Below are 15,806 nucleotides of genomic sequence, written 5' to 3'. Positions count from 1 at the left end.
GCTGGTTTTGATTTTGTCAGGATTCTCCTTCCTGCTCTCCTCCATATCCAGTACTACAGGACTATACTGACCTCCACAGATGCAGCACTTCACTCTTTCCCCAGACCTGCATCTTCATGTTTCCTTCCACATCCAGCACATTGCTGTTTACCAGGAGACAGTGGGGCTCGTCCACAGGGGCAGGTGGAGCACAAACCTGATTCACAGATCCACACATTTTACTGTCACTAATGATTTTTTTATGTTATTTGACAGATACGGTGCCCTCCACAATTATTGGCACCCCTGGTAAAGATTTGTTTAAAAAAAAAAAGGTTACAAAAAAAATCCACCTTTTGGCAAAGTTGCTTCATCTCACACTGAAAAAAATTAGAAAAATCCAACCTTTTTGACTAAAATTTATTCAGAGAAAAACAGTTCCCTCGTCAAGAAATAATTATTTTCAATAAAACCACGTTCCACTATTATTGGCACCCCTGCATTTAATACTCTCTACAACCTCCTTTGCCTGTAAAACAGCACCGAGTCTCTCCGATAACATTTTATAAGGTTGGAAATACAGAACAGGGCATCTGAGACCATTCCTCTTTACACAATCTCTCCAGATCATCCAGAGTCCTCGGCCCTCTCTCGTGCTCTCTCCTCTTCAGCTCCGCCCACAGGTTTTCACTGCGGTTCAGCTCAGGGGACTGAAATGTTCATGGTAGAAGCTTGATTCTGTGTTCAGTAAACAGTTTTTTTTTTCATTGTCCTGCTGGAAGATCCAGTGACGACCCAGTTTTAGTTTCCTGACAGAGGAGCCAGATTCTGATTTAAAATGTCCTGCTATTTCATGGAGTCCATGATGCCAATGCCATGTTCAAGGTTTCCAGGCCTTTGGAGGAAAAACAGACCCAAAACATCATAGAACCTCCATCATATTTTACAGTTGGGATTGGTTTCTTTTCATCATTGCCATCCTCCTTTTTACACCAAACTCACCTTGAACATTTATTGCTAAAAATCTCCAGTTTTGTTCTATCAGACCAGAGAACATGGTTCCAGTCAAAGTTGTAGTTGCGTTTCCCAAACTTCAGGTGCGTATGTTTGCGGTTAACTGACACAAAAGGCTTTTTTTTTCTGGCAAATCTTCCAAATAATCTGTTGGCATGGAGGTGGAGTCTAATGGTGGTTTTAGAGACTTGGAAACCAAGATTTTACTTTTTTTTTTCTTGTAATTCAACAACAGTGATCCTTGGTGATTATTATTATTTTTTTTTTTTTTGCCTCTCTCACCCTCCTCACTGTACGTGGGGCAAAATAAACTTGGGTTCTCTTCCAGGCAAGTTTGTAGCAGCTCCAGTTGGTGTCCACTTTTTTATTTTTGCTTGAGCAGTAGAAAGGGACATTTTCAGGTGAGGAGATATTTTAAAAAAACATTCTCTGACTTATGAAGGTCAACACACTTCATTTGGTTTGTGTGTTCTCTCTTCTCTTTCCCATGTTTATGGATGACTTGACGGAATTTGGCCTCTGTGTCACCTCATGTTTGTTCCCTATTAATCAGGAAGTCATGGATTATAGCTTGAAAGTTCCTGCACACCCCAATCAACTTGAACATGTACAGCTTAAATGGGAAAACATGCTTCAGTTACATTGTTTGCTGTCTTTTCCAGGGGTGCCAATAATAGTGGCACATGTGTTTTTTGTTGAAAATAATTATCTTGAAGTATGTTCTTTTCTTAATACATTTTTGATTAGAGGTTGGAGTTTTCTCATTTTTTTCAGTGTGAGATGACATGACTTCACCAAAAGGTGGATTTTTTTTTTCCTCCGTGCTCTCACGGAAGGCGGTCGCATTTCTCTGCTCTCCTCTCCTTTTTTTTTTTTGTCCCGCTTGTGCTCTTTGTTTCGTCTCATCTGCCTATACTTTTTTTTTTTTGAGAGACTCTCTCTGCATTGAATTTCTAAACTAAAAAGCATGGATTTGATAAACTGGTCTCCTAACGAAATTGACACAGTTTTCTCAATGAGAAGCCTGGGTTCAGGGGAACCCACCTGTCTTGCTGGAACATCTGTGGAGGACATTGAAGATATTTACCTATTCGGAACCATGATTGCCGGACTTTTGCTGATTGGATTAGGCATTGCCCTGGTATATCGAGGAAATCAGACAACGGTGGCAGCTGTTCAAAGCCCCACAAAGCTGCCCGATATGATTGAAGCGGTGGGCAAAGCTGTTGGCACTCAGACTGTGGCAGAACTTGAACCACAATATGGTTGTCATCTTGGAGACACTTTCGGCTTTGCAAGGAATAAGTATTTTGGAGACTGAATTGAATTGGACAGATATGGATGAGTGGTGTGGACGTGTAAAGACTGCATCTGTTCGAAAGACCAAACAATCTCTATCTTATCAACATTCGGCTCCCTGAACAGCACCGGCCTCAATCAAGGCCGTTGCTGGGGCAATATTTCCCCCAGTAGGTCACTGCTGGGAGACACTCTCGCATTCTTCGCATTCCTTCCCCAATTTTCCACGGTCACCTTTTTTTCACCCCCAGTGTGACAAGCGAGTGCGTGACCAGCGCCCTCATGGCTGCAGGAGTGGACGGCTGCTTGCTTGCGCTGGGTTACCTCTACCTCCTCCCCTCTTGCGCCCGCCCCCCCCCCCCCCCCCCCAAGTCCCGTGTTTTAAAGTGTGCTTGTGTTATTGTGTGCTGTACTCCTGATAGGAGCATAGTGGGGGGGGTTCTTTTTTTTTCATCATCTTTCCTCATGTTACTACTGTTTTTCTTTTATCCCTGTCTTCCTGTCCTGTTCCCTCTCTGTAAGGACAGGTCGATGGTCAATTTCACTGGTAACAGTGATGATAAAGGGTTCATTCATTCATTTTTTTTCTAACCATTTTTACTAATCTTTACAAGAGGTGCCAATAATTGTGGAGGGTCCTGTATAAGCCAATGTCCGATGTGTCCTGTTTGTTTGTTTTTGGGTTAAATTGTTTCAAAAGAAAGACAGAAATCATCTGAGCCCCAACAATGTGAAACAAATTCTATTCATTAATAAAAATCAATAAGATTTTTGAGTCCAGTCCCATAAGCACATTGTTTCCTACTTCTCATTAAGCACCACTGGAGCTGCAGTAACACCATTATTATGATCTACGGTATCATCTTGCTCAATTCCTTCATATGATACAACTTTGAAATATATAAAATATACTAATTCTGTTTACTAAAATATATTGTGTATAGACTAGTTGAATGTCTAAGTTCCATTCAGATGTGTAGAATATATTTATAAATGTATCTTTCTTTAACACTGGATTGATAAACTGCTGTCCACCAGCCTCTGGACTGTCTGTGTGATTGGATGATTGATCGTTTGACCAGCAGGTGGCTCTAGTGAGCAAGTGAAGCCTCGAGAAATGAACCGATTCTCAACACAACCGGCTGGAAAACTTCAGTGTTTCATGAAGATTTATCTGATCATCACTAACTATAAGATTGTGTTTGGAGTCGCGGATAACTGCAGTGGAAACTGTAAAGCTAACGATCCTCATCACAAACAAGGAGTTCTCAAAATGCAGTGTCTCGCGTTGCAGTCACGTGATGACAGTCCAGTATCTGTGTGCGCATGCGCGCGTCCAACAGGGGAGGAGGCGGGGGCTGACTGGTCTGGGGTTATTTTTGGACTTCATTCCTGCGCACGCTCAAATCTTCCTGCGCGCGCTCAAATCTGCCGGCACGCTCGCGCAACCTGACACAGCGTTACAAATGTGCCACAAAACCAGCCAATCACAAACTTGGAGAAAGTCATTCTGATTGGCTGTTTCTTATCCAATCACATAGCTACAGCCGTAATGGCGGTCGGCGTTGAGAGATATTACACATACAAACTAATATATATATCGACAGCCAAGTTTGGTGTAATTATATATATATATAATTTTTTTTTTTTTTTTTTTTTTAATACTGGTGTATGGTGCCAAGTTAGCTTTGCGTGCTAACCCAAACAGGTTGACAGGCGAGGTAACTGCAGACATCCCAACTATCCCGGAAGTTCCAGAGAGAGAGCGCGCGCATCCTGATTGGTCTGTCTTGCTAAGTAAACCAATCAGTGTTGTGTGTGGGCGGGCTTTAGGTCTTCTCTCCCGGACCGAGACTCCATCAGTTCAGTGTCTCCAGGAGCGTCATGGCGGAGTCGCTGTTCACTGAGGAGGCGACTGTATTACTTTATGGGGCACAGCGTTTACACACAACATCAGCATTAGTGACTGATACAGAGAGCAGGTTTTATTGCCAGAGCCTCGACAAATCTGTTATTTTCTTAGAAACAAGTCCAAAATAAAGAAATGTATCTATTTACACCTGAATTTATTACACTGGATGATAAACTGAGAGACTTAATACAAGGTCTATCGTAAAAAGAAATGTGCAGAATCCTGAAGCTCTTGCAGTTTTACAATCCCATATTCTGTAACTGTGAGTTTATAAAAGGTCGAATCCCTTCAACCTCAGAGCATCAAAAACATCTGTTTCATATTTAGTAAACAGTAACTGTACACTGAGTGCAGAATTATTAGGCAAGTGAGTATTTTGACCACAACATCCTTTTAATGCATGTTGTCCCACTCCAAGCTGTTTAGGCTTGAAAGCCTACTACCAATTAAGGCCAAGTTTACATTAGACCGTATCTGTCTCGTTTTCTTCGCGGATGCACTGTCCGTTTACATTAAAATGCCTGGAAACGCCGGGAAACGGGAATCCGCCAGGGTCCACGTATTCAATCCAGATCGTGTCTGGTCCGGTGCTGTGTACACATTGAGAATACGCGGATACGCTGTGCTGAGCTCTAGCTGGCGTCGTCATTGGACAACGTCACTGTGACATCCACCTTCCTGATTCGCTGGCGTTGGTCATGTGACGCGACTGCTGAAAAACGGCGCGGACTTCCGCCTTGTATCACCTTTCATTAAAGAGTATAAAAGTATGAAAATACTGCAAATACTGATGCAAATACTGCCCATTGTGTAGTTATGATGGTCTTTAGGCTTGCCATCCTTCCACTTGCAAGTGGTAAGTGACTTGCGCACAGCGGCTCGGTCCCGAATCACTGCTCGTGCACTTCACTCGCGCGCTCTGTGAGCTGCGCAGGGCCGGAGTGCGCACCCTCCAGAGGGCACTCGCTGTTCAGGGCGGAGTGATTTGGAGCGTAGCCGCTGAGGAGGAAGCGATGAGCCGCACTGACACATTTCAACTTACGTGCCGAATTAGTCATGTGATTAGCGTCTCCGTGTATTGGCGTTGCTGTGTGCACGCTAATCATTTTTAAAAACGTTAATCTGATGATCCGCTGATACGGTCTAATGTAAACCCCACCTAAGTATATCAGGTGCTGTGCATCTGTGTAATGAGAGGGGGTGTGGTCTAATGACATCAACACCCTATATCAGGTGTGCATAATTATTAGGTAATCTCTTTTCCTCTGGCAAAATGGGTCAGAAGAGAGATCTGACAGACTTTGAAAAGTCTAAAATTGTGAGATGTCTTGCAGACGGATGCAGCACTCTTGAAATTGCGAAGATGTTGAAATGTGATCACCGAACAATCAAGCGTTTCATTGCAAATAGTCAACAGGGTCGAAAGAAGCGTGTGGGAAAAAAGGCGCAAAATAATTACACATGATCTGCGGAAAATCAAGTGTGAAGCTAACAAGCAGCCATTAGCATCCAGTTCTGCCATATTCCAGAGTTGCAACATTCCTGGAGTGTCAAAGAGTACAAGGTGTGCAATACTGAGGGACATGGCCAAGGTAAGGAAGGCTGAAAAACGACCACCACTGAGTAAGGCACACAAGATAAAACGTCAAGACTGGGCCAAGAAATATCTTAAGACTGATTTTTCTAAGGTGCTGTGGTCTGATGAGATGAGAGTGACTCTTGATGGGCCAGATGGATGGGCCTGTGGCTGGATCAGTAATGGGCAGAGAGCTCCACTCCGACTCAGACGCCAGCAAGGTGGAGGTGGAGTACTGCTATGGGCTGGTATCATCAAAGACGAGCTTGTTGGACCTTTTCGAGTTGAGGATGGACTCAAACTCAACTCCCAGACCTACTGCCAGTTCCTGGAAGAAACCTTCTTCAAGCAGTGGTATAGGAAAAAGTCAGCATCTTTCAAGAAGAACATGATTTTCATGCAGGATAATGCTCCATCTCATGCGTCCAAATACTCCACTGCGTGGCTAGCCAGTAAAGGTCTGAAAGGTGAAAAAATAATGACATGGCCCCCTTGTTCACCTGACCTAAACCCCATAGAGAACCTGTGGTCCATTATAAAACGTGAGGGCTACAAAGAGGGAAAACAGTACACCTCTCTGAACAGTGTCTGGGAGGCTGTGGTTGCTGCTGCACACAATGTTGGTTGTGAACAGATAAAGAAATTGACAGAATCTCTGGATGGAAGGCTTTTGAGTGTCCTCATGAAGAAGGGTGGCTATATTGGTCACTGATTTGTTTTTGTTTTGTGTTTGAATGTCAGATATGTTTATTTGCAAATCTGGAGTTGTCATATCAGTGTACCTGGTGAAAATAAATAAGTGAAATGGCTACATATTTGGTTTTTATTAAGTCGCCTAATAATTCTGCACAGTGAAAGTTACCTGAACACATACATATTCTCCTAAAATGGCCAAAACTAAAAACGCCCCACTCTAACTTCCATACATATTCAGCTTTGATATTTATGAGTCTTTTTGGTTGATTGAGAACATAGTTATTGTTCAATAATAAAACTAATCCTCAAAAATACAACTTGCCTAATAATTCCGCACTCAGTGTATAACATTATGTACACACATTACTCTGTCTGACAGAAGAATAGAGAACATGTGGATCCACATTTTCATCACGTCTCTCGCTCCTCTTGGTTTTCTTCTTTGAGAACTGTAGTGCAGCATAACGCAATGAGTCCGAGTCCGGATCCTGCAGAGACACAGAGGACACACAGAGATGATCAGATATAAATAATAAATCAGGTGCACCTCACATATTTCCTCAAGATGTGTCGAGATCATAAAACCCTCATGGTGGAGAAACTTGAGAGCCTCATTCTCTGAGAACCTTGAGGATTTTCTCCTCGACTTTAGCATGTGTGCTTTCATTGTTCCTGAGAATAAACCTGATGGAGCAAAACACCTGAAGATCAAACTATTCAGATTAAAATGCTCTACTCATGAAGGCTGGCTAGAAACAGGCCTTTGCACAGTGGTGGAAATCAAAACCAAGGAAAATAATCAAAGTTATCTGTTTATTGTTATTACTATTAATATTTATATTAATATTATATTGGTTGTTCTTTATATTTATCATTCTGTTATTACAGTTACAATTATTAGCCTGTGTGTCTCCTGTGGATTTAATCCAAACCTCAGTAAGTAAAAAACAAGTCGCCTATAAATAATATCAGCTCGGGCCGAATGTTCTCATCTCATTATCTCTAGCCGCTTTATCCTTCTACAGGGTCGCAGGCAAGCTGGAGCCTATCCCAGCTGACTACGGGCGAAAGGCGGGGTACACCCTGGACAAGTCGCCAGGTCATCACAGGGCTGACACATAGACACAGACAACCATTCACATTCACACCTACGGTCAATTTAGAGTCACCAGTTAACCTAACCTGCATGTCTTTGGACTGTGGGGGAAACCGGAGCACCCGGAGGAAACCCACGCGGACACGGGGAGAACATGCAAACTCCGCACAGAAAGGCCCCGGGGCTCGAACCCAGGACCTTCTTGCTGTGAGGCGACAGCGCTAACCACTACACCACCGTGCCGCCACCGAATGTTCTGTCAGTGGAATTTTCAAGAATAAAATATTTGTGATTCATAAAGAGAGATGTAAAAATATATTTGTATTTAAATAATGAGTCTAACATTTGAACAGTTGGGTTATAATCATTAAAAATATGCACTGAGGAGTTTCTGGAAATTTAATTTTACAGGTAAAATGTTTGAAAAACTCAATTTTAGAGAATGAACACATTTTCATAAAGCATATCTGATTCTATTATTGACAAAATATCACTAAGTTCTATTTAACTATATATTTTCTGCTGATTTTTACTGTTTGCTTTCCGCTGCACTCAAACATTTTGATTTAAAACAAAAATGTTCCTAAAATATCCTCAGATGGTAAAAATGAAATGTGACGTGTCCTGCAACAAGAGAGCAGTGAAATATTTTGAGCCTCTCAGTTTCCAGGTCTGAGTTGAAGACAGCAGCGTCGGGTTCAAGCAGAAACAACAAGAACAAGAGGAACAGACTGCCTCCGGTACAGAAACCACACATTACAACCTGAGAGCTCAAACTCAATCTGCTCAGAAGTTATCAAAGAGATACAGTTTTAAATCATCATTATTTAATCTTCAGTAAAACACCTTTGTCTTTTTTATATATATATATATATATATATATATATATATATATATATATATATATATATATGAGGGGGAACCAAGATGGCGGAGTGAGTGGCAGCATAGTTGCAGGCTCTCTTCAAAGAAAAGTTTTTTAGTCCTTGAAAAGTGAGAACAGTGTGCTATAACGCCTCACCTCTTTGACTGAAGTTTTCAACGGACTTTTAAGCTGAATGGCTATAAGTTACAACCCCTGAAGCATACTTCGAAAAGTTTTTTTTTAAAAAAATAGCTAGTGGCTTCGAATTTGCTAACTCCCTGGCTAGCATGAGTGAACATAGCTATGACCGAGCAGCGCTCCTTGAGGCTTGTGATATCGGCGATATTGAAGAAATAGAGATTGACCAGACATCGAAAGAACAGAAAGTCAGTCGGGATCACACTCCACTTAAAAGCCCACTTCCCAAAAAAATGAAGTCAAGTGGCATAGAAGAAAGCACTGGTGAAGCGATTCTCCATGCTGTGCAAGCATTGACCAAAAAGATGGAAGAACAGACCGAACTTTTAAAACGCTTCGAAAAGCGTATTGAAGCCAATACAGCTGCTACCAAAGAAAACAAAGAGGAAATTATCAGAGCACAAAATGAAATAGGAGAGTTGAAAGCTCAGAATCTCTCCTTGAGGCGTATGTGTGAGGAGCAAGCCCGTTACAAGAGAAGATGGAACTTAAGGCTGACTGGTCTTCCAGAGAAAGAGGGAGAAGATGTGAGAGAGGTAGTTATCGGGATTTTAACAAGAGTGGTGCCTTTATCTGTGGAGCGATTGAGAGAGACTGTGGATACCGTTCATCGTCTGGGCAAAAAGACGAATGCTGCAACCTCTAACAACATGGGAAGAGCAATCATCATTCAGTTCGCTGTGAGAATCGTGCGGGACGACGTGTGGAAGAGATCGAAAGATGCCAATGTGTGCAAGGAAATGCACATACGTTTCAAAGAGGACTTTTCAAAGGAGGATCGCGAGGCTCGCAGTAAGTTGTGGCCGCTGGTGGAAGAGGCTAGAAGGAAGGGGAAACGAGCTTTCTTGAAGGAAGGGTATGCAATGATTGACAACCAAAGAATTGACTCAAAATAGACTAAGAAATGTCTTATTGGTTATGCCCAACTGTTAAGTTGATTGATGCAAGAATTATTCTAGTTGCAACGAAGGGTTAGTGAGGGTTATAATACCCATGAGTATGTTTTAAAAGGACTTTGGTTACTCATTCCTGCACATCGGTTTAAACCTTGTGCATTCGTTCAAAAGAAACGTTCAATGTTATCTTTTATTTCACTAAATACTAGGGGGTTAAGAGACAATGTGAAACGCAAGGCTATTTTTCTTTTTTGTAAGGAGCAAAAAGTGAACTGTATTTTTCTACAAGAGACTCATTCAGTCAAAGAGGATTCAACATTTTGGAAAGGTCAATGGGGTGACACACTTTTCCTTAGTCATGGTACATCACATTCAGCAGGTGTAATGATTTTATTGAACAGATTTCCTGGTAATATAGTTGACCACAAAAGTGACGATAATGGGCATTGGGTAATGGTGATTGTTGAAATTAATGGTGTGAATTACATTTTATTGTGTGTGTACGGGTTTAATAGGAAAGTGCAGAACAAATCTTTCTTTTCATCACTAAGTTCTATGGTGGAAGGATGGAAGACACGATATACAACTGATAAAGTTATTATAGGTGGAGACTTTAACATAGTCCCTGATCTCTGGTTGGATCGCATGCCTCCGAAAGGAAATTGTCATAACTTTGACGAAGTTTTTCTTGATCTGGTTACTAAACTAGGGTTAATAGATTATTGGAGAATGCTTAATCCTGGCGCACAACAGTATACTTGGTTTAATGCAGCAAATAATGGTCAGTGTTCTAGGTTAGATTACTGGTTACTTGCAGATAATCTAGTTAACTATGTTTGTAAGTGTGAAATTTCTGCTTCTCCACTAACAGATCATTGCGTTGTAAAATTATCTCTTTCTATGGACAGAAATGAGGAGATGCCAAATCACATCTGGAAATTTAATAATATGTTATTAGAAAATGTTTCTTTCTGTGCAGAAGTTAAAAAATTAATTGGGGAAATTGATAGCTTGGAAATGTCAAATTTAAGTAAATGGGAATGGTTTAAATTTCAGGTTAAACAGATGGCAATTAAAACTAGTAAACAACTATGTAAGATTAAAAAATCTAAACATGAAGGTATCATCAAGAGCATCAATCAATTATGCTGCAAATCTGATTTATCTGTAGATGAACATATTAGATTGAATAATCTCCAGTCTCAACTCGACACCTTTTATTTGGAAAAAGCTAAGGGAGCTTTTATACGGTCGAGAGCTCATTGGATTGAAGAAGGAGAAAAAAATTAATCTTACTTTTTCAATCTCGAAAAACAAAGACAAACTAAAAAGAAAATTCAGAAGTTGACAATAAATGGTTGTGTAAGTGATAATCAATTGGATATTAATAGGGAAGTAACAAGGTTCTATAGTAACTTATATAACTCGAAGTTTTCAGAAACAAGATGTTCATTTTTCTTTGAAGAAATTGAAAAATTTAAAAGGAAGATAAATGATGACTTTAAAGAAATGATGGAAAATGACCTCAAAATTGAGGAATTGGATAGGGCTGTAACAAGTATGGCGAAAGGAAAGTCACCTGGAATTGATGGGTTAACCATTGAGTTTTATGTATTTTTTTGGAAGGAAATCAGAATACTGCTCTATGAAGCCTTCAAGGAATGTATTTCAAGTAAGAATTTGTCTGCCACTATGAAACATGGGCTTATAACATTAATTCCAAAACCTAACAAAGATCCGCTTTCTTTAGATAATTGGCGCCCAATTACTCTCCTCTGTAATGATTATAAGCTTTTAGCGCATGTTTATGCAAATCGCCTGAATGAGGGTTTGGCGACTATAATTGATGAATCCCAATCAGCCTTCATTAAGGGTAGGAATATTCACAATCATACGAGATTAATACTAGATATGTTGGACTACAGAGAGTTCATTCACACCGATGGTCTTGTGCTTTTCCTTGACTTTTACAAGGCTTTTGATACAGTTGAGCATTCTTTTCTTTTGAAAGCTCTTAATTATCTTGGTTTTGGAGAAAGCTTCTGCAATATAGTACAGATGTTCTATACTAATATATACAGTTCAGTAGTCCTAAATACAGGCATGACCCCTAGGTTTGAGGTGATGCGTGGTATTAGACAAGGGTGCCCTATCTCTCCTAAGTTATTTATTTTGACTACTCAATTATTAGCTTTACTTATTAATAACAGTCAGGATTTACTTGGTATTACTATCTTTGAGAAAGAATTTAAAATTAGTCAGTTTGCGGATGATACATCCATTTTCCTTAGAGATAAGCACATGGTACAAAAAGTTTTAAACATAATTCATGTTTTTTCAAAAGCTTCAGGACTAGTCCTCAATACCAATAAATGTGAACTACTTCCTATTCATGCATGCCCTGATTCCTCTATTGCTTCAATTAGAGTGGAATCTGAAGTTAAATATCTTGGTATAAAAATATCCAAAGACTTACCTAACAGAGAGGATTCTAATATCTCAAGCCGGATAGCAGACATGAAGAGAAAACTTAGCCGATGGTTATCCAGGGACCTAACCATTTTTGGTAGAGTGATTCTTTCTAAAGCGGATGGCATTTCACACTTAATCTATCCCTGCCATTCACTATACATCTCCCCTTGCAACATAAAAAAAGCCAATTCAATTATTTTCCAGTTCCTGTGGAAGAATAAAACACACTACATCAAAAGATCGCAGCTTGTTAAGGAATATAAAGTAGGCGGTATCAGAGCTCCAGATTTTGAAACATTAGTGGGGACTCTGAAGGTTAAGTGGATCAAAACATTCTTGGCCCAGTCTGATTCTATGTGGTTCCATATACCTAAATCACTGTTCAATAGGATAGGAGGGTTTGATTTTCTTTTAAAATGTGATTTTGACATTAGTAAAATTCCTTTAAAACTTTCAAGATTCCACAAACAAATCCTTTATTTTTGGAAGATGATATTTACTCACAACTTCTCACCACATGGTTCAACTTTATGGAATAACAGAGTTGTTGTCATCAATAGAAAGTCTCTGTTTAAGAAGGATTGGTATGAGAGAGACATTTGCTTTGTTACTGATATTATGGATGGCGATGGGGAATTTTTGGAGTACAATGTCTTTTTAGAAAAGTTTCAATTGATATGTACGCCACATCAGTATAACAAAATTTGCAAGGCAATACCCCTGCCTTTAACCAGATTGATACAGAATATTATAAGGACCTCTAATGTAAGATCTCTCCTACCCCGTCTGATCTTAGCCGATACTCCAATTAACAACAAGGAGTGTAATGACAGACTTATTAGTACAGCTCTTAAAACAGAGTTCTTTCATAATTTTAACAGAGCCTTGTTCAAGACAAGTGAAGTGACTGTGTTAGTCATAGAAAAGGCCCATTCAAATTATGTGAAATGGCCTGTTTCACCAAAGGTTAAGGAAACTCACTTTAAAATAGTCAATAAAATCTATCCAGTGGCTGATTTTCTTAAAAGAAGATTTAGATTTGAGGTAGAGCCTTGTGTTTTTTGTAACGGGTCTGATGAGACCATAGAACATATGTTCTATTCATGTCCAGTAACTCAACGTTTTTGGTTGGATATTCATGATTGGCTTTCCCTTAAGATTGATGATTTGCAACCTTTTGCTATCTCTCATATTCTTTTTTACATGGATAACATTGATTCTTCCATTTCTGATTTGGTAAACATTGTAATACTAATGGGTAAATATCACATTCATTGCTGTAAGTGGAGAAGTGTCAAGCCCTCCTTCTTGTGTTTTATTAATGAGTTTCAGTTATACTGTCGTTCACTCCGTAATGTGAAGTCCAAGGTGGCTGGCAAAATCCTTAAAGAAATTTTTTCTTTGTTATTACTCTAAAATGCTCCTATACTACATGTCTCTCTTGCCCCATTTGTGTTTTTTTTTTTGCTTTTTGAGTTTTGAGTTTTTTTTATTTTTTGTGTGTTGTGATATATTGTTTGCTTTTCCCATATATATGTCTCCTCTACGAGATGCTGTAATTTATATACTACTTTAATAAAAAAAAAAAATATATATATATATATATATATATATATATATATATATATATATATATAAAAATAAGAAACATAAAATACTTTTACTGAGAGGATAAAAAATTTCCACCAGCTCAAAAAACAAACAAACAAACAAACGTGTTGATTTCTGTTTCAGTTTAAATCAGGGTTAATAAATCAGATCAGTGTATCGATTAGTTTTAATGATTGTAGTGTCACATTTACCTCCTTATCTTCTGCTCCATCACCTAAAGCAACACAAAACAAAGATTATTATTATTATTATTATTATTAGTAGTAGTAGTAAATTAGCCAGCACTTATGTGTCCGGCCACATTACGATCCCACCAAGCATGTTGTTGGGATGTTGCTTCGAGTTTGAGACTTCTCCTACAATTTATACTCCTTAGCTTAGTCACTCCTCTGTATCAGTCCACCAAAGACTTTCCTCATGATGGTTTCATAATAATAATAATAATAATAATAATAATAATAATAATAATAATTATTATTATTATTATTATTATTATTTATTGGAGTAATATTTTACCTTTGTGTGTTTCTTTGTGCTTCAGTATGATGAAGATCAGGACACTGAGAAGAATCACAATCACTGCACCGAACACCACAGTCAGTATGAAGAACACAGGAGAAGAGACTGAACCTTGGAGAAAAACATTACAGAAAACATTTAGATCCTGAAACCTGCATCATATTTCTCATCTCATTATCTCTAGCCACTTTATCCTGTTCTACAGGGTCGCAGGCAAGCTGGAGCCTATCCCAGCTGACTACGGGCGAAAGGCGGGGTACACCCTGGACAAGTTGCCAGGTCATCACAGGGCTGACATATAGACACCGACAACCATTCACACTCACATTCACACCTACGCTCAATTTAGAGTCACCAGTTAACCTAACCTGCATGTCTTTGGACGGTGGGGGAAACCGGAGCACCCGGAGGAAACCCACGCGGACACAGGGAGAACATGCAAACTCCGCACAGAAAGGCCCTCACCGGCCACGGGGCTCGAACCCGGACCTTCTTGCTGTGAGGCAACAGCGCTAACCACTACACCACTGTGCCGCCTGCATCATATTTTAATTGAAAAATGTACAGAAGCCTTTTGGAGAACAAAAACAACAAACCTTTGGCTCTGTCCGGGTTCTCAGAAAGTGTTTTATTTCTGTCTGAAAAATGAAACATTATTTTTACAACCTCAACCATCTGAATCAACTTTTACTGTAATGATTTACTTTATAAATTTACCTTTCACTTGTAAAAAGGTCGAGTTTCTAAAGTTTACTTGGTCCAGATATATGAAGCTGCAGTAATACAGTCCTGTATCAGAGACATTTACTGCGGTGATGGTGAGAGACGTGTTCTTGCCATGAACAGACATCACTATTCGCTCACTTTCATTATAGAAGTAACAGTTTTGTGATGGAGCTGATGTCCTAAACTTTCTGCACCCAAGAAGAAGTGGAACCGAAGCACTTGTGTGTTTATACCAGAAGATGGAACCTGTAATAGTCAGCTCATGTTGGCACCAAACAGTGGCGTTATCTCCAGCTTCCACCTCCACAGTTAAAGAGCACAGAGTCTCTGAGAGCAAACCTGCAACCCAGAAAACACACAACCTCATTCACACATTACACACAACTTTAATACAGTCAGGATAGATGAGCTTTTATCAGTGTTTCTAACTGGATCTGATCATCTGAGTTTCATTTTTAATTGAATGAATTTAAAAAGTCTATAAATTCTCAGGAATAAAATCACAAAACTGGACATAAAAATTAATTTTCCCCCTGAATAATTACATTTTTTCAGTTACAGAACAATGTAATGAATACAAATATAATTTACAGTGTGAGATTCTAGCAAGAAGGTCCAGGTTCAAGCCCTGTGGCCGGCGAGGGCCTTTCTGTGCGGAGTTTGCATGTTCTCCCCGTGTCCGCGTGGGTTTCCTCCGGGTGCTCCGGTTTCCCCCACAATCCAAAGACATGCAGGTTAGGTTAACTGGTGACTCTAAATTGACCGTAGGTGTGAATGTGAGTGTGAATGGTTGTCTGTGTCTATGTGTCAGCCCTGTGATGACCTGGTGACTTGTCCAGGGTGTACCCCGCCTTTCACCCGTAGTCAGCTGGGATAGGCTCCAGCTTGCCTGCGACCCTGTAGAACAGGATAAAACGGCTAGAGATAATGAGATGAGATGAGTGTGA

At 39.8% G+C, this 15,806-nt stretch overlaps 2 protein-coding genes across 5 annotated transcripts in view; one reads left to right on the top strand and one right to left on the bottom strand.

The window, feature by feature from the left end:
* Window positions 1–15,806, top strand: part of LOC132872864 (class I histocompatibility antigen, Gogo-B*0101 alpha chain-like) — a 198,035-nt gene that overhangs the window by 62,736 nt on the left and 119,493 nt on the right. Inside the window, exon 10 of one of the 4 annotated variants that reach the window (XM_060907975.1) lies at window positions 21–3,073. The exons of the other annotated variants lie outside the window; for them this stretch is intronic. The gene's annotated coding sequence lies outside the window, so the exon portion shown is untranslated. Of the gene's footprint in view, window positions 1–20; window positions 3,074–15,806 lie in introns of those variants that run through there. 4 annotated transcript variants of the gene reach the window in all.
* The window catches only part of LOC132872869 (uncharacterized), a 34,828-nt gene continuing 24,080 nt past the window's right edge, over window positions 5,059–15,806 (bottom strand). Inside the window, exons 3-7 of the mRNA XM_060907982.1 lie at window positions 14,851–15,198; window positions 14,730–14,771; window positions 14,131–14,244; window positions 13,806–13,828; window positions 5,059–6,964 (exon numbers count right to left, since the gene is read on the bottom strand). Of these exons, the coding sequence (XP_060763965.1) occupies window positions 6,827–6,964; window positions 13,806–13,828; window positions 14,131–14,244; window positions 14,730–14,771; window positions 14,851–15,198 (665 nt within the window). The 3' untranslated portion in view covers window positions 5,059–6,826. The remainder of the gene's footprint in view (window positions 6,965–13,805; window positions 13,829–14,130; window positions 14,245–14,729; window positions 14,772–14,850; window positions 15,199–15,806) is intronic.

The sequence above is a fragment of the Neoarius graeffei genome, chromosome 24 (genome assembly GCF_027579695.1).
Source record: "Neoarius graeffei isolate fNeoGra1 chromosome 24, fNeoGra1.pri, whole genome shotgun sequence".
Taxonomy (NCBI): domain Eukaryota; kingdom Metazoa; phylum Chordata; class Actinopteri; order Siluriformes; family Ariidae; genus Neoarius; species Neoarius graeffei.
This window is presented reverse-complemented; position numbering and strand designations above follow the sequence as displayed.